Here is a 23,016-nt window from a genome sequence, read left to right as displayed (position 1 = left end):
CATTCTCTTTTATGGCCGGGGGAAATTGTCCAACCCACTCAGCTGGTTCGCCATCTCAGTTACCCTTTAGGTTGGATGATTACTCATCGTCAACAATCTGACTGGATACTTGCAAAGCTGAAGAAAAAACTTGAATACTAGAGTTAGCATATTGGCCATTGCATGTTAGACTACGGATTGTTAAATCCATTTTGATGGCATATACTCAGTTCTATTTGCCTTTGATTATCTTCAACCAGGGAGATCTTACATCTTTCATGTCTTTAGTTATGGAAACCTTCTGGCGATTCAATAATGGCAAGAAAAGTTTGAGATTGCTTTCGGTACAGCATCTCTTTTCACCAAAGATGCATGGGGGTCTCAATATTCTTAACATTCATGCGCATATTCTTGCTCATAAAGGAAAAATGATGCTGCAATTCTTGCACGGTTCTTAGCCTTGGGCTGCCATGATGCACCATTTGCTCTTACATCTCACCACCCTTGCCTTTTGATACTGGCACCCCACTCACTGGGATTTTCTTTTGGGTTGTATTGATGGTAAGATCAAAGGCTGTCCACTGGCCTCCAACATGTTGATGGACTGCAAACATATCCTCTCGCGTTTGGAATGGCATGGCCAGGATTCCTTTCAAGGAAATTCTTTGAGAGCTGAGAGCATACATTGGTCAAGGGTTTTTGTCCCTCCGTTGGCCTTGCAGGAGCCTAGAAGTTCATACTTCATTAGTCTGAAAGGGAACCACTCGGTTGCAGATGTCACTCATTATGATGGAACCCTTTCTTCTTTTCCTTTGGCTGCTGCAAAATATGGTGTTGGCATGCATTATCATCCTATATGGCACACTATTACTCATATGCTTCAGCATTCTCAGCTAGTATCACCACTAGAGATTGAGGACCGGCCGTCCTTTGAGCTATCTCACATTACTGTATATAAAGTTCTTCTGCCCTTGCCCTCGGTTTCACACAGGGCAAATCATCTTTGGCAAATGAATCATCCTGCAAAGTGGTGGCGAAAGAGACTCCAACTGATTTGGAATTCTAAAATTCCCCTTCGACAACAAGTTTTCTTGTGGAGAGTTTTGCTAGGGGTTCTTCCATCTGGGCAGTTTTTGGCACGTAGACATATTGCTCCGGCTATTTGCCGCAAATGTTTGGCTCCACGAAAATTAGTGCCTCATCTTCTTTGGCATTGCTCCCACACCCATGATTTCTTTGGCTTCCTTGAGCAGCATTTGAACCAGATTTCGTAATGCTACTTTTGGAAAAAAAAATTGGCTTTTTGGGATTCACCCACGTAGACATGAGTTTGATTTATTTTTCACTTGGGTTCGCTATTGAGCATTTTGGACCTTATGGAAGGACATAAATCATAGAGACTTTGGTGATCTGACTTCCTCAACTTTCTCTTTTTTCAGGCACTCCTTGCAGCAATTTTTCTATTATGTCTGTAGACTCATTATATAGACTCTAATGGATACTTGTCTTATACAGAGATCTTCTATTGATGTATTTGGACACATCCCATTTTGGGATAGTTACTCTGTAATAAAAATTTCACAAAAAAAAATGTCTATGATAATTGATGGGCTCCATGGCTCGTCAACAAGAGGAGCAGAACCGCACCAATCGGGCTGCCTCCATTCATGTAGATCAGGCCCTTTCTACAGATCATAGAGGCAAGGGCAAAGGGGGCAATAATTTCAGCAAGCCCGAGACTTCTAGACCTTCATCAACTTCTGCCCCGTCAGATGGGAAGAGAAAAAACAGAAAGCGCTGTAATTATTGCAGGAAGGCAGGTCATGACATCTCTGAATGTCACAAGCGCATAGCTTCAGCGAAGAAAATACAGCAAACAGGTCTTGCTGTCATAAATGCCTCTGCTGCCCCTGAACATGCTCATGACTCATGAGGCAGAAAACATTTCTCATGATGAGTCAGCATTTGTTGTGACATGCCATTACCATCCAGAGAAGCATGCTACAGCCTTGTCTATCTCAGATTCTAAGTCAGATTGGTACTTGTCAACTAGTGCTTCTAAGCACATTACTTCCTGCAGATCTCTCTTTCAACCTTTGGGGGCTGCTCCACAGAATAGCACAGTGACATGTGCCAACAATGCATCTTATCCCGTGAGCACATTACTTCCTGCAGATCTCTCTTTCAACCTTTGGGGGTTGAGGTCACTTTAGTATCAGGGGATATAGTTACACTTCTGGATGTGTTTGCTAGGCATTAAAAAAAACCTCATTTCTATCTCAGCCACCTCCTTGAATGGCTTTCAAGTTCTTTTTGACAGTTATTGTTGTGCCGTGTATGACAACTGGTACGATGATTGTATTGTACTTACTGGGTCACTTTCCAGTGGGCTGTACCACCTTGATGTTTATGAAAAATAGCCATCTATTGAGGCAAACTTGGTGTCAGAATCTGTTATTTCAGATTCTCACTTGTGGCATGAGAGATTGGGTCATCTCAATTACAAGAGTCTGGACTCAAAAGGATATGGTGGTTGCACTCCCACCCATGCATGCACCTGCTAAACATGTCTGTGAGGGCTGCTTATTGGGCCAAATGCACAGGTTCTCATTTCCACAAGATGGGGCTGTCGGTGCATCCAGAAGGTTGTATCTCGTACATATTGATGTATGCGGGCTGATGCAAACAACATCACTTGGAGGTGACTTATGCTTTTCCACATTCATGGATGACTTCACCAAGTTCACGTGGATTTATGGCATGAAAGCCAAGTTAGATGTCTTCTCATATTTTAGACATTTTATTGCCATGACTGAAAATGAAAGCGGGAATAAAAACTCGACTCTGCGCACTGACAAGGGGGGGTGAGTACACGTCCCGAGAGTTTTCTGAATTTTTAGCAGCCGGGGTCATTTATCAGAGCACAGTGCTATATACTTTGCAACAGGATGGGCTTGCAAAGAGGAGAAGTCGTACAGAGGTGAAGATGAGCAGATGCATGCTGAAGGGCAAGTCTTTGCTGAACAAATTTTAGTTAGATGCCATCATGTGTTCCAACTATGTACTCAATAGAGTACCCACCTGGTCCTTGAAGACTATCACACCCTATGAGGCATGGACCGGCTGGAAGCCTGTTATTTCACATATGCGGGTGTTTGGGTCATTGGCATATGCGCATGTTCCATCTTAGCTGAGGCATAACCTTGAGGACAAGGACATCAAATGCATATTTATTGGCTACAGCTCAAAGAGCAAGGGATATCGGTTGTATCAGCCTAGCACAAGCAAGGTTATCATCAGTAGGGCTGTTGTCTTTGCTGAGAATGTGCATTTACCTTGGCTGGACTGCAAAAAACAGCCATCCATTGAGGCCTCAGATGTCTTTGATTCTTTGCTGCACCTCTTCCAATTCAGAACAGCCAGTGCAAAGCTTAATGCCACATGCTTCAAGCAGCTCACATCCTCCTCCCGTTGCTCCTGCTCAGCTTGATATGCCTCCAGTTGATCCCCATGCTATTGAGCAGGAAATTGAAGAGGAGAGGGCTGTCATTTGACAGAAAAAATCAGTTTCTTGTTGGCTTTTGGACACCCTTAGGGATAGCAAGTAGATTGAGCCTTTACCTGCCCACACTATACATGCGAACAAACAAATGCAGGGTAATTTCTTGGTTTTTCGAGCATTAATAGACTTTTTCTTTTCTCTGGAAACAAAAAATGGCACTTGGGTGTTGTGTGACTTGCTTGCAAGCAAGCGTTCTATAGGCACAAAATGGGTTTATAAGGTCAAATAGAAAGATGATGGCAAAGTCGACCGCTTCAAAGCCCGCCTGGTTGCAAAGGGATATGCACAACAACATGGCATTGACTTTGAGGAGACATTGCTCCCACCTCTCGCATTACGATCATACGATGCGTCATTGCTCTTGCATCCCGACCACAGACATTATGACCATATGGTGCATCATTGCTCTTGCATCCCACAGGCATTGGAGGTTCATTAAGACCGCCTTTCTTCATAGTGATTACAAAAAGAGGTTTATGTCACTCGGCTACCTGTCTTTGCGCAAAAAGGTTCTGAAAATCAGGTTTGCCGGCAGAAAAAGGCCCTTTATGGATTGAAGCAGGCACCCCTTGCATGGTATGCCCAAATACATGCATCTTTGACAGCCCGTGCTTTAAGAACAGCCCTGCAAGGGCCACTCTTTATGTCCGAAAGAAAACTGTAGAATTTTTAATTCACATTCTTTATGTGGATGACATGCTTGTCACTAGGCCAAATATGGGAAAATTGCAGACTTCAAGGCTGATTTGCAGAAATCATGTGCAATGACAGACATGGGTTCACTGCATTATTACTTTGGCATCCAGTTTGCATACGTTGAGGGGGGTCTAATGATGAGTCAGTCCAAGTACATTGGACAGCTCTTAGACTGCTTCCAGTTTGAGGATTGCAAGCCAGTTTCTAAACCATTGGAGCCTGGGTTCCGTTTCTCCTCTGACAATGGGAGTGCCCCATTTGATGCCACCCTTTATCAGCAGGCTATGGGCCGCCTCATTTATTTATGTCATACTCGGCCTGATCTTCAATATGTCATCTCTCAGATATATGCACAAGGCCAGCAGATAGCATTGGCAAGCAGTGAAGCATGCTTTCCGTTACTTGAAGGTCACACAAAATTTGGGACTGTTCTATGGTGACGAGTCTCCACTAGAATTGCATGCTTTCACGGACAGTGATTGGGTAGGTTGCACCAGAGTGTCCCACAATGGCAATTGTTTCATGCTTGGATCTTCGTGCATCTCATGGTTCAGCAAGAAGCAGCCTACAATTGCTACTTCTAGTTGTGAAGCTGAGTACAAGGCAGCTTTCATAGCTACAGTAGAGTGTGTATGGCTTTGCAAGTTGCTAGCAGATCTTGACATCAGCTAGCTAGCTTCTACTACCATCTACACTTACAGTTAGAGTGCTTTGGCGGTTGTGCGTAACCCAATGTTTCATGCCCGTACAAAGAACATTGAGGTTCATTATCATTATGTTCGAGAATGATTGTCGGTTGGAGACATACAATTGTTCTATGTTCCCATGGTGGACAACTTAGCAGATCCCTTAATGAAGGCTCTACCACGACCCAAGTTTCAGGCTTTTCAGCTTGCCTACACTTGATGATGATCTCCCTGTACTATCATAGGTTGGTTTCCATCTTGGACGAACATTTGCAACCATGATATAGATTCCAGGTATTCCTGAGACGTTTCCAGGATACTTCAGCCATACCATACAAGGGGGTTTGTTAGCACTTAGCCTTGGTATTTGCCTTGTAGGTCAAGTCAACTCATAGCGTTGACTTTATTGGTCAACCATATGGTTGACTTGGGGGCCATATAGGCCACCCCTTTGTACTTAGGGGCCATATGGTTGACTTGAGGACCATATAGGCCACCCCTTTGCACTTTCTCACTATCCATTTGCACGTACTCTCAGTTTCCTTCAGCTGTTGTTAGCTCCCTTGCATTCCACTCACTTTCCATTGCTTCCTGCACCCAACAGTTGAGAACATGAAAGAGTATTGAATCTACCTCTTGTGGATAGTTAATCTCTATTACATGGAGAGATCTCTCAGTCATTCAAAAGATGTTACTAGTGATCTAAAGAGAGTAGTATTATGATGATACATCAAGAATGATGCATGTGTGAGGAGACATATAACTCAGCCACAATGGTTCGATGGCAGCTGTGCATGGTGAGGTCCAGGAAAGCCTAGCAATTAGTGCCAAAGGTCAACCTGACATATGCTGTAAATATTCTCTTTTCTTAAAATCAAGGGGTTGGAGGGAGAGAGAAGGGGGTTAACTTAACTCTAGGGGGGGTTACCCTTGAATAATGCTAACCCACTTTTCTTTTTAAAATTAAGACTAGCCCTTACTTTGTTTAAACTCAAGGGGGGGTGGCAATTTGCTAGAGCACGGGCAGTAAGACATAAGGGTAATAATGACTCAAATTTCTCAACTATTTTCAAAGGATGCAAAAATCCACCTCGTTTCAAGGCTCAACTTTATTGACTTGGCATTGTTGACAGTTTCAAACATACAATTCAACATCAACTTTAAGCTTAGGCCAATAAAGTTCTTTTGACTACACCCAAAGGTCTTTGTACCCTCAGATGACTAGCATTGGGACCGTCATGACATGTTTGAACCTGTGTGCATCTGTACTTGCTGTGTGCAAGTGTGTATGTCCGTGCATGTGTCTGTGTGCACACATGTGCATATGTTGTGCACACATAAAGGGTGGTGGGTGTGTAGGAATGTACATGTGGTGGGTGTGCGTGACTTGGGCATGTGTTGCATGCAACACCACAAACTTTACAAGGAAATCACAAGAGGATGGCATACCTGTTTTACCCATTCCTTGTATGGACGATACACTTTGGATATGCAGTGATAATTCCCAAGCGGCTTCATTCCAATTTGGAGAGCACTGGAAACAGTACATATATATTGACCAACTTCAGTATTGTCAAGGTTGCCGGGGTTTCAAACTATGTAAAATATTTGATTTCTTTTGCTGTTGTATTTCGATGGAGTAAATAAGAAGGTTGCCATCTTGTGTTCCAGCCAGAAAACAGTCCTCTGGGGTTACAGTAAGAGACACAATCGGCATACTTGCCCCCTCGTATCGTCTTATTACATCAAGTGTGTATATTGACCGAACTACCACCTGACCATGGTCACCTCCACACACCAGAAACTCCCCACAGTTGCTGATCTCAAGGCTGTGCACACGTCCATTAGACTCCGAACTTGCCAGGTGCTTTCCATTAATAGAATACAAAAGGAACATGAGATCATCTTTTGAGAAAACTACCATTGTGCCATGTTTAGACAGCACCAGTTTTGAGATGGAGCTTCCTAGGGGGTGCTGAACAGATTGAACATACCTTCCCTCCCGCAAAGTGTGAAAGATGCAAGTTGAATCCATTGACCCACTCACAACAACATCAAGCTCCACACTCACTGCCACACACGTGACAGCATCATCATGTCCACAAAGAACATGACGAGGTTTATCAAATAAAATGTTTTCCCCTTTTCCAGACTTCTCTGTGGAGGTCTGGGTGTCTCTATGCCCCGACCTTTTGCTTGCCAGAGCTAGAAGCTCAATTTCCCATACCATCACCGTTGTATCATGGCTACCAGTAACCACAACGCTTCCATCACTGGAAACTGCAAACAATAACCAAACTTATTTTGAATCCTGAAGGGTCAAATGCAATTGCGATTTTAAAAAAACAGGTCCACATTACCATATTTTTATTGATACAGATAGCAGCTGTACAAATATCATTAAAACTGCATGGGCTATTCAAAACCACTGAAATGAAAAGCATAACTGTACTCACTGACTCGTTGAACTGGTAATAAATTTGCATTACAATAGGAGTCAGCCCCTATGGATGGCCTTCCACAAAAAGATTAAGTACAATAACAAGAAAGTAAGTTGAGGACGATCTGGCATCAAAAGATTACCTGAGAGACAACTGACAACATCTTTATGCTGTCTGTTACTTTGCAAAAGAGATCCATCACTGAGAGAAATGAGTCTGAAGCTGTTGTCCCAGTGACCACAAGTCAGCAGATAGCTTGCTGATTGAACTTGCAGTGTTCTAAAACACCATGAACTTAACTCCACATTTTCCGCAAATGGCCCTTTAATTCTGTAAGGCAATGATAGCTCAGCACCTATGCCAAAGAAGGGTTCCTGCAAACCAGAACCAAGGCTACAAATAAAAATGATAAACTAAATGTCCTATTTTAATCCAGCATACCAGACTTTCTTTCAAATCCAAAAATTGTTTTCATTTTTTATCACTGATAGTGATATTGGAGATACCTTCAAGCCCAGATCTTTAAACATGCTACCATTTGATTCAAAGGAAAAACTGGTCACCATTGAAGCTGCTGTTACATACTCTTTTCAATCCTTATCCATTGAAAGGGCCAATCTAGAGCAGACACACAGTATTCATCCTTGATAGAGTAGCATAATTCAACATTGTTGGGAGAACATCAGAAATGATGAATCTTACAAAAATACCATGTGTTAAGATAGGACAGCTCTCACTTTCAGTAGACCCATTTTGATGAGACATGGTAGTGACACAGACATCAAGGGAAAAACAACTCCCCAATGATAGCTCAGCACAACCATCTGTGAAATGAAGGAAAGGGCCTGGATCCCATATACTGATAAAAGCCTCCTCCTACGCCTAGCACAATCCGAGTCTCCCTGGTGTCTAAACCATCCCTCTGAGAGTACGAATGATCTCTAGCCAAATGCTGGCCAGTGGCTCCGAGGCTGATGTGGTTTGCTGCTTTATGGCCTGCCTGCACCTAGCTGTCCATATGTACCAGGCAATGTGCTCGCTATCAGCTCCCATCTATGATAATGCCCAAGTGTCCACACCGTCTCTCTGACGTCCCGAGTATGGATCACGGTCAACAACTCTTGCCCTACCAATCTAAAGGACAAGCTCCCCTGAATGTCCTCATAACCAACAAGCAGGTCCTCTATCTGTCACCCAGGCCACAGCTCCCTAGGTCACCACCATCTCAGCCTGGATCCCAGCAAAGACCATCCTCAAAGCTCTCCACCCAAGCCTTTTGTGCCAACAGGCAATCCCAAATACAGTGCCTCTCAGAACCCCCTGCTAAACCACATCATGAGAATGACCAAACCGAAGCCAAGAGCCCACTGCAAGGGCTCTGTGTGCCAACCACAGGAAGTGGGAGACCTTCCTTAGCCTATAACTGTCCCAGATCCTGCGCCAAAAATCTCAAGAAACCTCTGAGAAAGACTTGTCTGTGCCAATATTCTGTTGCGGTTGGCATGCCACCAATCCTCCCCATTTGCCTAATCTCACTCAATAGCTGAAAAAAGAAATATCAGGGGCATCCTGAATGAAAAGGGTGTCCCCAATACTACTCTCTTGGACACGGTGTCTCCTCTCCCAAACCTCAAACCTCCAAGCCTCTTCAATCTGGATCAATGTGTCACCTCCTTTGATGTGGAGCTACTATCATGACTCGCTGAGGGGTACATCCTCCAAGCCCCTCCCTTTTGCCCTCCTGTCTCTGCATCTTGCCATCATCTTGCACTGTGAATGTGAAAGAGGACCAATTTGAGGTACCCCCACCAAAAGCATATCTCATGTCTCGTAAAATACCCAAGCCGTTGATAGGACAAAATCTGTATCAAGTTTTTAAGCACTGTATATAGCTGTGGGTAGGCATATAGTTGTACGCATCTAGGGTAGGTGTGGGCTTTTGGCATTTGTGGATTTTTTCTTTCACAAGCATGATGGACTGATGTATATTTTTTTGAGATAATAAAGTATGTTTTGCAGGGACTTCATGGGAAATGATGAAATGCAATCTGGTTGTACAAGACTTCCAGAGCAAGGGTGTCCAGTGTGTGGTCAAATGGAATGTTTTTAGGGTCATGTAAAGTCAAGTCATGAAGGGTTTTTTTATGTTTTCCTGAGTCAATGTGCACTTGCATGTTACAGGAATTTGATATGTTATGGTGTCCATGTCAAGGGGCTTTTCATGTGTGTGCACGGGGGTGCATGCAAGCTTTTATGTGCATGCTAATGTGTGTGGGAATTGTGGACTAAAGGTCCAAAATGTGCATTTAACGTGATTTGGGGGAAATGTCTTGAGAGTGGTAAAATGTCACTGATGAGGTGGCAAATTAGGCTGAGGTGGCTGGACTGATTAGGAAGGCATCCTGCTCATGCAAAGGTGGCTACGTGATGAATGAAGGGATGCTTCTAGTCGACGAGCTGGACGTAGATGAAGGTCACAGCTTGCAGGAGAATTCGAGAAGGAGATCGTGGGCACACGGAGGATGATCACGTAAAGAAGGGGAGAAGAACGGGGAAGTTGAGTGGGTGTGGCCATGGTGAGCAGAAGAGAGCTTGATGACAGTAGTAGAGGCGTCGCCACAGAAGAAGCGGGAGGACCTTGGAACAGAAGGGAGCTTCATGAGCTCTGAGAACAAGGGTAGCCTTGCATCAGGTGGCGTGCGTGGGTTGAGGGCTGGAAAGAGCTGTACGGGCTTTGTACGGGCTGATGCAGGGGATCGTGTACGGGAGGAGCAATTGAATGCCAGCTAATGCTGCTGATACAGCGACGTACAGACGGGCATTAAATTCTATGTACGCGCTGGTACAAAATCTCAAGCGTGGGCTTGTACGGGCTGCAGTACGAGTTTGTACGGGCCTTAATTGCTGATTGGTACGGGCTGGTAGTATGGTGCCTTGATCGCAGGCTGTACGAGCTGTACGGAGGATGGTCGTCATTAAATGCAGGCTGTACGGACTACCGTGCATGGTTGTACGGGGTGTAAGTACCTGTTGTCGTACGTGTGACTGTACGGCTGCTTGTACAGTGAACGTACCTGCAGGTTTACAGATGATTGTACCCGCTGGTTCTTCTTTTGGACAGCTTGTGGGCACGAGGGTCATAGGCTGGCCGTTGCCTCAAGTTGTGTACTCATGGTTGGGCAGTGTGAAATGCTAACTACCTGGGAGTGAGCAAAGCAATGATTACAGAAGAATGCACACAGAGGTTATGCTTGGGGGTCTTGCTGGCCATTGAGCAGTGGGCTGTGGGTTCATAGTATTCTGAGGCTGACTGTTTTCTGAGTTTTTTTGGGGGAAGTTCAGTTCTAAGTTCAGTCTGTTTCAGGCTGTGTAGTCTTTCCCCTTTTTCAAAGAGTCTGTGTGTTCCTGTGTGTGTGTTCTAGTCAGATTGTGTGGGAGATTGACTTGTTATTTGTGTGCTCTGGATATCTGCTCTGGAACCTGGTTCATAAGCTCATCATCTACGAGCCCACATTGCAGCTGATCCCTATGAAGTCTCACCTATCTGACGTGGTGAAGTACATAATTCCTGGTTGTCTTTCCATTTTTTCCTTATCACCGTGTGTGAGCTTGTGCAGGCTTGGGCTCTTGAACTGCTCTCCAGTCCTCACAGAATGCACTCTCAATCTCCTCTACCATGGTCTGGGATCCTCCAAGTCCATGAACTATCTGTCTCCATGCAGGAGGAAGCAACTCTAGACAGCCACTCTTCCACTATACAGCCATGCTCCGAGCAAAGACTCCCCAGCAAAGGATGGGTCTTAACCCAATGGTGTGTCTAGATGCCGATCTGATAAGGTCGCTGAAAAGGAGAGTTGGGAGGACCTTGGAAGCCAAGTACTAGGTGGATTTTTTCTAGGATGAGGGCTAGTTGTTTGGGTACGAGTTCAGAGGTGAGATTTGCAACAACTATTTCTCTGGGCTTGGATGCAGTGCAAGAGATACTTTTTCAAAGGCATCCCACGTCGTCTTGAAGAGAGGAGACAACAGCCCTACACTTATCTAGGAGCAGTCTTTACCAGACCAGTTTTCACAATGATTCATGTAGCCAAGGCATGGCTTAAGCGAGGTCAAGGAGCTCTAGCCCCGTTAGAGTGATAGTGCTTTCAGGCACACTTCTAGGACCCCTCGACGAAGGGATGGCTATTTGATATACTAGTGAGGCCGACAACCATTTATGCAGCACCCTCTAGTGGAGTGATTTCTCAACGACTGATTGGAGGAGGTTTGAGAGACTATAAGTGACTACGGGATCCCTGATGATTTGGAATAAGCCTTCGTTCCTCATCAAAAAGTAGGGGCCGAGTTCGCCACGACACCGCTCCAGATTAATGCTATCTTCCAGATCGTGACATTGTTTGGGCTTTGCCTAGCTGAAGATTAACGAGGTTGGTACTAGATTCATCCAGGACACTAGAGAGGCATTAGCATGGCATGGTATGCATGGGTATCCAAATGGTTCACTAGTCGGTGTATTCAATGGACCAACTCCCCCCTATCAATATAGCTTAGATGCACTAGCCACATGTTGCAGAGATGCACGTCGAAAAATTTTTGGGGTTTCTATCATATTGATAGGGTTCAAATCCAGTAAGGGTGACAAGAAAATCGAGGATTATGATTTAAGGACCAAAAAGGCACTTGCCTATTAATGTGTTTGCTAAACAGCATATTGTTTCTCAGATTGAAAATTGTAAAACAATAGCTGAGCTTTGCAAGCTTTTCAAGCATATGTAGCAAAGAATACTCTCAGAATTTCAGCCTTGAATATATGCGTGAAACAGCCAGCCTTATGTATTATAGATCTAGGGTGAAAGAAATTAAAACTTAACTTACACAACAGAGAAGTAGAAGTAGAAGTAGAAATTATTATCGTCCACGGGGGGCCGAAAACGACCCATGGGACCCAAACGGTGTACAAGAAAAGTCACCGGTGTGGAGGGGTCAAGAATTTTCAAGTTCTTGACGGTACAAAAAGAGGCGGGTAACAAAAGATCCTAATGCTGCCGGCGAGGCAGTGGAAAGGACTGATGTTAACTGTGTGGAGTCTCCCAGTAACTTCCGGTAGTCCTCCCTAATGTGTGCATAACGGGGACACTGCAGAGCTATATGTGCCTCTGTCTCCACTGTTTGAGAGTCACAAAATCTGCATATTCTGGCATGTCGCGGAAGATTCAACCACGCTCCCTTCTCAATTGCAAGCATGTGAGATCTAGTCCGGAATCTAGCAATATTTCTGCGATAGAAAGAAAGAAAGAAAGAAAGTGTATTATTGTCCACTAAAGGCCAAAATGGGCCCATGGGACATCAAGAACTCTGCGTACAAGATAGCACAAAATCAACGTGCCACAAAGAAGAGGCATCGTCGAATATCATCTAAGTGCTACGCAATACAATGCAAGTGAAAGTACATAATGTCAAATCCGAGCCTAAATACAAAGTAAGCTAGATGCAAGGAAACCGCCCCTGGGTGCAAAATGGGGGGATGAGTACAATATGTCAATGCAAAGATACAAGTCCATGTATCACGGAGTCTGAGAACCAAAATAATAATAGAGAGAGAGAAAGAAAGAAGAAAGATGTATTTACGTCTTCGGGAGGCCTTGCGGGCCTATGAGATAGAGTACAATAAAAAAGAGTAACCAATACAAGCCACTGTGGGCTCAGGCAAACAGCCCGCTGGGGCCCTTGCTGAGTGCTATGCTAAGCTAAGAAGATCAAAAGCTAGTGCTCAAAATACAAAACCAGGTGCCATTGTGGCTCTCCAGTGAGTTGCGAAGATATCTCGTTTCTTTGTCTGTCTAGTCGTCTCTCACTGTGGCAGAGGGCATGGCCTCCATGATCTTTGAATCCGGTGAGCCATATCAAGATTAACGCCTTTGCTTTGTTGGTCCTCTCTGAGAAGAGCTGAGATAGGCTAGACCTCCATCATGGGTACTCTAGTCAACCTTTGTACAAACTAGCTCCTCCCACCCACTATGTCCTGGAACTGACTCAAATGCGTAGGAGTCCATGACATGTCATTGTCCTCTTTCTAACCCAATCTCTTGTGGTGCTATCATCTCCTACCTATGCTCAGTATACTCAATAGGGTCTATCTATTCCGTCGCATCTCAATCACGTAGAGGCCATGGTCATGGAAGTGGATCAATCGAGAGAGTGGTCCAAAGCTGTGTCCCTACTGAAAGAGGCAGTGATATCGTCCTTGGATTTCATAATAGACTTGCTGGGTACATAGGAAATGCTCCTCTGTCTCCACCTCCCTCAGCATGCATAGTCTACAGATATGCTGCTCTCTGGGTGTGCCTCGATCCTCAGCTGATGGGATGAGACCCACATCAATCCTCAATGCATGTGGAACTCCCTTGCTAGGTACTAGGGTCTGATGATCACTTATCCTCTGATACTCTTAAGAAGAGGTCGTGGTAGAATTGGATCTTGGTGGGGAACTCCTTGTCCCCCCCCTTTCCAAATCTGTAATGTATAGATGTGGAGTAGATCCAACCGTATGATACGGTTGATCTCATCTTGTGGGATTAGGGGGTCCTGGAATGCTGCCCATAGTGTGGCCCATATGACCACCAAATTTCAGCCTCAATTAATTCGATTTGAAAGCAATCACAGCCAAATTTTTGCTAGGAATGTGAATGTGGCTTATACATTTCACTCCTTTATGTTCAGAGCAAAGAGTGTATATGGCACAAGGGAGTCACTATGGGTAAACCCTATATATCACATGCATTCAAGGCCTCTTTTTAAAGTCCCTTATTTGTAAAATTGTATGACTAAAAGACACCGTTTTTTTTTCAAAGTGGTTTTTATGATACCCCGCTGTATATATATTTTTGTTAAAAGCATGATTCAAAGATGTGTGCAAAAAAAGACGCAGTCAGAAATAAAGCACAAGAAAATTGAAGTTACCATCCCTAGGTGTCATGAAATGCAAAACATCACCTGTAATGTATTCAAGACAGAAATATTAAGCTAGGGCATATACCCTCTGTAGTGTGTAAACTATTTGTTAATCATGTTAAAACATTTCACAGTGGAGAGCCTCTCACGATTTTCATAGTATCACCTGTGATGAAGAGAATGTAAAGTTGCCTCCAGACTGGGAAGGAGTGAGCCAACTCCGGATGATTATATTCAGTTCACTCGTGACCAAGACCACTTTTGAGTCCACAATCCCTATAAACAGCAAAGCAGTTGCTTTCTTCCCTTGTAATGATCCTTGAGACAGCACACTTGCAGGCACAGAAGAAGTGAGAGTTATGGAGGCCGGAGCATAGTAAAGGGGTCTGGAAATTGGAATCGGTGGGCCACGTCGAGGGTGCTTCTTTCGGAAAAGCTGAATTGGTGTCTGGCCAAAGTTTGCAATTTGATCCTCAACTGCAGCACGCTGTAGCCTATCTTCTAGGGCTTCCAATTCTACTGCACCTTCGTATGTCAAATGATAGAAGACATTTGCTGCCTGTTCATCATGCAAAAGTTTTGTCAGCAAATAAAATACCCACCCTGACAATGAAGATGTGATTGAAGGTTATCTGAAATGAAAAGCTCATTGTATCTAAAGATCTATTGATCTACCCAAAAAAGGTTAAGATAAGACATAATCTTGTTTTGATCTATATCGACAAATTTGGGAGCCATGTCAAGGAGTTACCTCCATGGCTGGTCGTCCACGCTGCTTGTACCCAAAGATGAGGTCAATCCACTGATGAAGATGTTGACTGACATACTCACTTTCAAGAGCTTCTCTGTTCTTTGATATAAATTCTTCGGGAGAACCCTTCAGAGGGAAGTAAACATGAAATAATAAGAACAAATGAAACAAAAATAAACAAATGTAGTACAGTCATGCAAATTGAAAAATTCTGAAACAAATCCAAGAGGGAACAGCAAGTCAGCCTTGTATGTGAAGAGCATTTACTGCACCTTTGCCCAACGAGGTAATATGACATTGTCGAGCTTTTCTCCATCTTGCTTTATCCCAAAGTGGTATCTATTTGAGTTCACAAGAAAATCCGGCATATAAAAGAGCTCAGGAATCAACTCCTTCACATCACTCGTGTTGGTCAAGCAGTTTGCAAATGCACCCTCGATGCTATGGAACAACCGATCTGCATGATCAAACTTCCCCCCCTGTAGTACAATTTCATCACAAAATCATAATCTTGCCTGCATTTAAACACACAGAAAAATCTGAAGCAATGCATGACCAGGGAGGGCATCCTCAAGGTTCTTTGAAAAGCTAAGACAGCGGACACAACCAACATAATTTGATGCAGTATAACATTTGACCAGAATAACCTAATTGCGAGAAAGGACAGTAGCTTCCCATGAAGGTATTGAAAATTATGTCTGTCTTGGATATTTTGACGTGAAGCCCATAATCTTCATATGAGCAGGAACATTTGACAGATAAACAGATGCTGCAGCTCCCCATCGTGACCTGCTTCCTGCTCCCTTAGCTTCTACTACAGCCCTTTGACAGCCTCTATCTTGGATGACCTCTTTTGGGATGATGTTTGCCTTTTGCTTCGAGTTACAAAGCCACAATTCTTTTGATGTTGAGGCTTGTTGATGGAGATGGTCCTTGTATTGGGAAGGTATCTGAAGGGACGGATAGGATGATTGAGACCATTCAAAGTATAGATGCTTTGTATGCTTGGAGGAAGGAGGAGTTGAGGACCTTGGCAACCTCTTGGTGGACAGAATATCATTCACCTTTGGAGGCTGCAGCCTTTGTTTTATCCGGAATTTCAAGGGGCAAGAAACATATAAAGAGGTGGTGCAAGGATGGGAGAAGATATTGAGACGACTTGTCTCAAGTCTAGATGATAGGAGAAAAGTGCGGGAGGAGCTGTCATATTATAGGCAAGGAAAAGGTTGTTTGGTTTGAAGGATGCACAGAATGGCAGGTTCAAGATTTCCTCCATTCATTGGTGGGAGGACTATGTGGCAAATTCTCCATTGTTGCAGCATTTGGCCATTTGTATACTCAGCCAAGCAGCTACTCTTCACCCGTTGAGCGGTTGTGAAGCAATTTTAGAAACACTGCATCCAAAAAGAGGAACAGGCTTGGGGTTCAGAAGGAAATTAATCTTGTATTTGTTAATGCAAACTTGCGTTTGCTTAACACGTTCAGGTCAGAGTGCACTCCTGAACCATATCTTGGATTTAAACCAGATGAGGAACCCGACAGTGATGCAGCAAAGGATGCTCCTGAGCATGAGGATGATGAGGCCCAGGACCAGGATCACGATGATGAGGCCTAGTAGGGTGAGGGAGAGGCCTCCATTGCTATGCCACCTTCAAACCATTAGGGATGACTCTCTCTTTTTCTATACACCATGTACTTGACTAGAGAGTCTTGAGTCCTATTTTGTATTGAGGCCTTCAAGCCTGAGGCATGGCCTCCTTTTTTTGTACTTTGCATATTATATGGTCCGGATCTATAGTATTCTACTGCGCTTTATTTTATTTTTTATTTTTGCAAAAAAGAGACTTCTATTAAGTATTAAAACAAACCGTTAGAGCAAGCTCCATACGGGAATATGGGATACACCATGCAATGCATGAAAAGCTCAAGAGCCAAAAAGAAAGGATTGGGGCTGATAGTGCCATCTCAATCCGGTAGCAACCTCCGAGAAAAAGGGAGAACCCCTCCAAACTCAAAGAAATACAGTCCTCCTAGAAGAGACTGCCCATGAAGGGCCCTGCATGCTAGCCCATATGGCTATCAAAGTGTGAACCGTGTCACTCCAAATACCCGTGAACACCTGTGATGGGTGTATCTAGGTGTCATCCCAGGCCTCTGTGCATCTGGCTCTCCAAATGTGCCAAGAGGAAATGCTAAGAGGTGTCCGTTGAAATATGTGAAGCTCTGAAAGGAATATGTGGTACAAACTGAAGAGAGCAAGGCTCTATCACCTGCCGGCGGATCGAGAGTGCCCAAGAAGAAGCCTCACCCTCATAAAACACCTGGGGCCTAGTAAGGGATAACCATGCGACTGAGCCCCAAGTCATGAAGAAAGGGGAAGTATGAAAAATGCTGAGTATCCGAGCAACTCCTTTCCAAACAATTCTTGCTTGATTGCAGTCCCAAAGGCAATGTCGCATTGACTCCTCTGCAGAATGACAGCGAGGGCAAGTGGGATCAGCCCCAAATCGTGATCTCCACAGGTTCACTGCAATCCCTCCATGAATAGAAAGCCAAAAGAAAAGAGTGATCTTTCTATTTCTGAGGGATTTCCAGAGCCTCCTCCAGAAATTCCTACCCAAATCTGCGGTGATGAAGAAGCTATTCCAATGGGGGGCTCTAGAGGGAATCCAACCTCTACTGCTTAGCTGAAATCTCCTGGCATTACCAACCGTGAAATGAAAAAAGGGAATCCCTCTCTCTCGATGCCCATGATCTATCCACTCCCACTCTCCTGGGTCCCACTCCAAGCACCTGATAGGTGCACCTCCATATAACCACAACCTCCAGGATCCCAGGGCCAAGAGCAGAGGGTCGGGGTCTAAGTACCACTGCAAGCCCGCTCCATGGTCCACAAAACCAGCAATCCTGACAGGCTGAAAGGCAACCTCTAGAAGAATATCATCCGTGGATCTAGAGAGTATACCTCCATCCCCAACGTCAAAGACTAGAGCATCTTTCCTAAGATCTCGAAGAGCGATCACCTGTAGAGGAACTACTGTCCTCGAAAAAGCTCCCGTCCAAGTGGTGGAAGTAATAGGCATCTCAACTGTCCATTCCACGGGGATGGCTGCATCTATCTGCTGAATCCTGCGTGCTACCCCTCTGAGGTGACTCAAGGACTGTAGCCTCTGATCCTCAGGTAGCCTGATAAAAGCCTTCCAAGTGCCTACTGTGTAGGCGGGGCCTCTCTCCCCATCTAGACCACTGCATATAATGGGAAGTGCCCAGTGGTCTGCCATGCTCATCAAGTATACTATTGTTCCAAATGATCGGTTGCCTATAAATCTCTTCAAGGGTAGAGGGCGGAACCCTTCGAAGAGTGTTCCTGAAGCTCCCCCAAGCTTTTAGGATGGCAGTCATGAGAGCAGAGGCAAGAGACCTAAGAGAGGCGGAAGTAAAAATCCAGCGAGGGCTGTCCACCCAATCATCTCCCAAGGTAGGTGTGCAAGCTTGAATGCGTCCAAAAAAGAAATCCTTCCAAGGTTCCTACTCAGGCATGAGTCCCCTCACCACCACCTTACAAAGCAATGCCCTGCACTGCAAGTCCGGGTCAATGATATTAAGGCCCCCTTCCCATGTAGGGAGAATAATGGTCTCCTAGGCCACCCTCGCTGCAACATCTGCCATGCCATCAAGTCCACTCCATAAAAAATTCCTGACTGGTCTAATTAGCTGAGTGATGCAATCCCTAGACCGGCACCAGCAAGAACACACAAACCAGGCGGTGGCCAAGAGAACCTGGTTCACTACCACAACTCTAGAGGCAAGGTCGAGTTTGGTTGAGCTCCAAAAAATGATCTTTTTTCTTATACTTTCTAGTACTGTGGCAAACTGCTGTGCTGGAGAGATGCCCAATCCTACCTGGCATCCCAAATATCTGACAGGAATACCCCTCTGAATCCAGGAAAAGCCAATGTCAACTCCCCATCCTGGAGTGTCCTCATCATTGATCCAAAAGCCAAAGGATTTATGCCAGTTAATGTGTGTCCCTATAGCTGAGCAAAAAATATCCAAGGCTGTCCGAAAAGAATCAAGTGACTGCGAAGAGGCCTCAATAAAAATAGCAGTGTCATCAGCCAACTCACAGTCAAAAAGCTCCTGCTCCTGTCTCAAGGACAATCTCAACCCATAGAGCTCAGCCTGAGATCTAAGGAAGATACTCATAGCTTCTGCCACAAAAAGAAAGAGGAAGGGGGCTAAAGGGCATCCCTGACAAACTGATCTGGAAATCTGAAACCTGTCACCCCTTACCCCTCCAATCAAAACCTGGCTGTGGGCTGATCTGTAAAGGAAGGCCACCCCTCTAATCCATGCATTTGAAAATCCAAATCGTAGAAGACTGCCCTCAAGAAAACCCCAATCTACTCTGTGATAGGCTTTCTCAAAGTCCAGGAGTAGAACTGCTAGCCTCTGCCCGCTCTGCATAGCCCACTTTGTGGCTTCCCAAAAGGAAAAGATATTATCAAATATGCTTCTGCCATGCACAAAGCCTGTCTGAGTATCATGGATGAGGTCTGGAAGAAGGGGCTGCAATCGGATGCTGATCGCCTGGCAAGGATTTTGTATAGAGTGCCCAAAAGAGTGATGGTCTCCAATGGGATACAAAATTCATGTTGCCACCTTTCGGGATAAGGTGTATGAGTCCCTCGGTCAGTGAGTCAGGCATCTCACCCGAGTCCCAAATGCCCTGTAGGGCTGAAGCAATATGATCACCTATCATATCCCAAAAGGCTGTAAAAAAAGGAGTAAGACCATCGGAACCAGGGCATTTGCCCTTATGAATGGCGGAGAGAGCAGTCTTGAACTCTGTGTTGGTAAAGCGTGCATCACGTGAGCATATCATCTCTGGTGTGACCAACACCACAGGTAAACTCTGCCAAATTTCATCTCTAGCCACATCTCTGGCCTGTGTGTCAGGATTTGCGGAAAGAAGGGAGGCATAGAAATCTATCGCTAAGTGCATGACGGTATCCGGATGAGACTGCAAAATGCCGTCAGAGTCAATAAGCTGCCTGACACTCTCTCTACTGTGTCTGGGACCAAGTGTAGAGAAAAAGTGTTTATTGACTCTCGCTCGCATCTGTATCCAAAAGGACTCCCGTGCATGGAAGGCATACTCTGCTCTGTGATCAAGCAATATCTGCAAGTGAGTCCTTGCGGTAGCAAGGCGCTCCTGTACCCAAGCATTTGATGGTCGTTTCTGCTCCTCCCTCTGCAAGGCTGCCAACTGCCGATACCAACCTCCCGCCTGAGTACCTCACCTCACCGAGCACTAGCAACGGAGTGATAAAAGTCGCTGATACTGGCAAGTGCTGAGGCCACATGTGAAGGACCGGCCACCCCCCCGTACATGTGAGAAACCCAGATATCCAAGACTGCCTCTGTGAGAGTCTCATCCGTGTATAAGGCATCGGGGATCCTGATACTGTGAGACCGTCCTCTCAAATGGGACTCTGAGATGGATAAAACTACCAAAAAATGGTCGGAAGTGAAAACCCCCGGTGCAATGCAAACTGTCCCCCCTCTATCAAGAGCCCAATCATCCACATAGAATCTGTCAATCCGGGCATCGATAGGCATCTGCACCCTATTGTTCGACCATGAAAACAAAAGTGACTGAGACTGAACATGAAATGCATCATCTGACCAAACATCTCTGCCACTGAACCTGAACAAGAAGGCATCCCAAGCTGCTCTCTCGAGGGAATGAATACCACCTTCTCTGCCCCCTTGCTTATCAGAAGGTGCCTCAACCATGTTGAGGTCACCTCCAATAATCCATGAATCTACAATGTCAGCCCACAAGAGCAACTCTTTCCCAAACAGAACACGGTCCCCTCTATTGTTCGGAGCATAGAGGTTGAGGAAACCAACCTTACGTCCGTCAATTGGAAGTAAAACCCACTGGGCCCTGGAGGGGGTTATGGTACCGTGTCCAATGATCAAAGGGAGAATGGAATCTGAGACTGATATGCATGTACCTCTCCTGGTTCCCAAGGCAGGAAGCCAAAAAGTCCGGCCTGAAAGTAGTTTACCTGACTTGGAGCAATCTCTGGCATCCAGTTTGTGTTCCTGAAGAAAAAGAATGTCTAGGGAACCATCTGAAGCACTTGGATGGAGCTGATTCCTGATCAGCTGTCTGCGACGGCGATGAGGGATGCCGCCCAATCCCTGTATATTCCAATTGGCTATCCTCATCCGCGGGAGGAAGCGGGTTGGAATACCTTACCCGACCTGGTGGCAGAAAAAGAACCCTCCACCAGAGCTGACCTCCTGCCATACACACGAGGTCCAAGGGGAGGAAAGTCCACAGGTGAGAGAGAAAGATCTCTCAAAAGGGATGCCGATAACTAGCTCTCCGAAAGTGGAAGGTATAAAATCATCATCTGGGAGGTCAGAGGGGTCCTCAAGGGCAGAAAAGGAGTTCTGCTGAGCCAGTCCTGGGGAGGGGGTACGAAGGATTCCTACCGAAGCAGAGAGAGAATGTAAGACCCCCTTCCCTCTATCCATAGAAAGAGGCACCTATACTGAGTCCTGATCAAGAAGTGCTGCAGATGAGATGCCAACAACTTGCGCTGCTGAGGAAGGTAGAGCTTGATCCTGGGGTGGAGTCGAACAAGGCTCCTGAACACTAGTCTCCTCCCGAGGCTCCAAGGGGGTAGCCTCCGAAGCAGTGGAGGTGTGATCTGAAGTAGAGGGCCTAACCGCGATTGGAACCCACCATGGGCCAGAGGTGGTGCGGGCTGCAGGAGGGACTCGAGTAGCCCTAGGAAGGGGGGGAGCCTGAGTCTGAGGCGGTGCCTGTGGAGCGGTAGGTCCTGCTCCTACTCTCTGTTCGTAAGCTAGTACGAGCTGGTTGCTTTCTGGGCCTCTTTTTCTTCTTTGGGCAATCTCTGGCGAAGTGCCCCGAGGATCTGCAAATCCTGCATTGGTCCTAACGACCTGCAACCTCAAATCTCTGTCGGAAGAAAGACCCATCGGATCGCTGTAGCATGATGTGGTTATCTGAAATATTAGGGTCCTGGACAATGATCCTAACGCTGGGTATCCCATCCATCCTGACCGCCTCAGCAGCCGAAGAGAGCTCGCCAAGAAGAGGGGGGATCTGTGCTACCACACCAAACCTCTTGCCAATAATTGAAAGAAGCCAATGATAAACTGAGGGGAGACCAGGGAACCTGATGAAAACAGAAACTCCCTGTTTGTCCTCTTCAACTGGTTCAAAGCCCAGTTGAAAGGGAAACAAAAAAATCCTCATGTAGCCTAGAAATAGAAACCCGGCCTGTAGCAGGTCTCTCGCGACGCCCGGGGAATCTAGGCACACCTGAAAGAAACCTCGTCCCAACAAACGAACATCCATCCAATCTCTAGCTTGTGACCTGGAGTGACCTGGAGGGGTGGGAGCCATGAATGTGTGTGAAGACAGTCGTGGAACACTCATGCTCCAAATCCTTTTGCAACTGCTGCAGCTCGTCTTTTGAGAAAGTGACGGTTCTCGCGGCTGATGTGGGCGGTAACGGATTGACTGAATGGGAACCCATTCGTCAATTGAGGTGGGAAAGGCCGATTCAAACACAAAGAAGAACTCCATCCGCTTTCCTGAAGCCCAGGAGACCCCTAAAGGAGAATAGGGTACTCCAGATGAAGGGAGAGGGTGAAAGGAAGGTGGGAGAGAGAGGAGTGAGCAAGGAGAGGAGGAGTAAGCAAAGAGAGAGGGGGGGCAGCAAGAGGAGAGGAGGAACTTGGAAGGGAGAGGAGGGGAGGATAGAGGAGAGGAGGAGTGGAGGAGAGGGGGGGGGAAAGCAAAGAAAGAGAGGGGGAGGGGGGGGGGGGGGCGAGCAGGTAGGGGGGAGGGGAGGGAGGAGGCAATGCGCGGGGGGGGGGGCTGCAGCAGCGAGGGAGGGGAAC

At 45.7% G+C, this 23,016-nt stretch overlaps 1 protein-coding gene across 2 annotated transcripts in view; it reads right to left on the bottom strand.

Annotated features, from left to right (window-relative positions):
* The window catches only part of LOC147894296 (binding protein), a 254,131-nt gene that overhangs the window by 18,649 nt on the left and 212,466 nt on the right, over nt 1-23,016 (bottom strand). For both annotated transcript variants that reach the window (XM_087384649.1, XM_087384650.1), the window contains exons 37-41: nt 15,339-15,545; nt 15,067-15,192; nt 14,482-14,874; nt 7,507-7,738; nt 6,373-7,203 (exon numbers count right to left, since the gene is read on the bottom strand). In XM_087384649.1, the coding sequence (XP_087240775.1) occupies nt 6,497-7,203; nt 7,507-7,738; nt 14,482-14,874; nt 15,067-15,192; nt 15,339-15,545 (1,665 nt within the window). In that variant the 3' untranslated portion in view covers nt 6,373-6,496. The remainder of the gene's footprint in view (nt 1-6,372; nt 7,204-7,506; nt 7,739-14,481; nt 14,875-15,066; nt 15,193-15,338; nt 15,546-23,016) is intronic.

Source organism: Dipteris shenzhenensis, chromosome 14, assembly GCF_047967505.1.
Source record: "Dipteris shenzhenensis isolate YYH24624 ecotype China chromosome 14, Dip_SZ_1.0, whole genome shotgun sequence".
NCBI lineage: Eukaryota > Viridiplantae > Streptophyta > Polypodiopsida > Gleicheniales > Dipteridaceae > Dipteris > Dipteris shenzhenensis.
The sequence above is the reverse complement of the archived record's forward strand: the minus strand, read 5'-3'. Positions and strand labels throughout refer to the sequence as shown.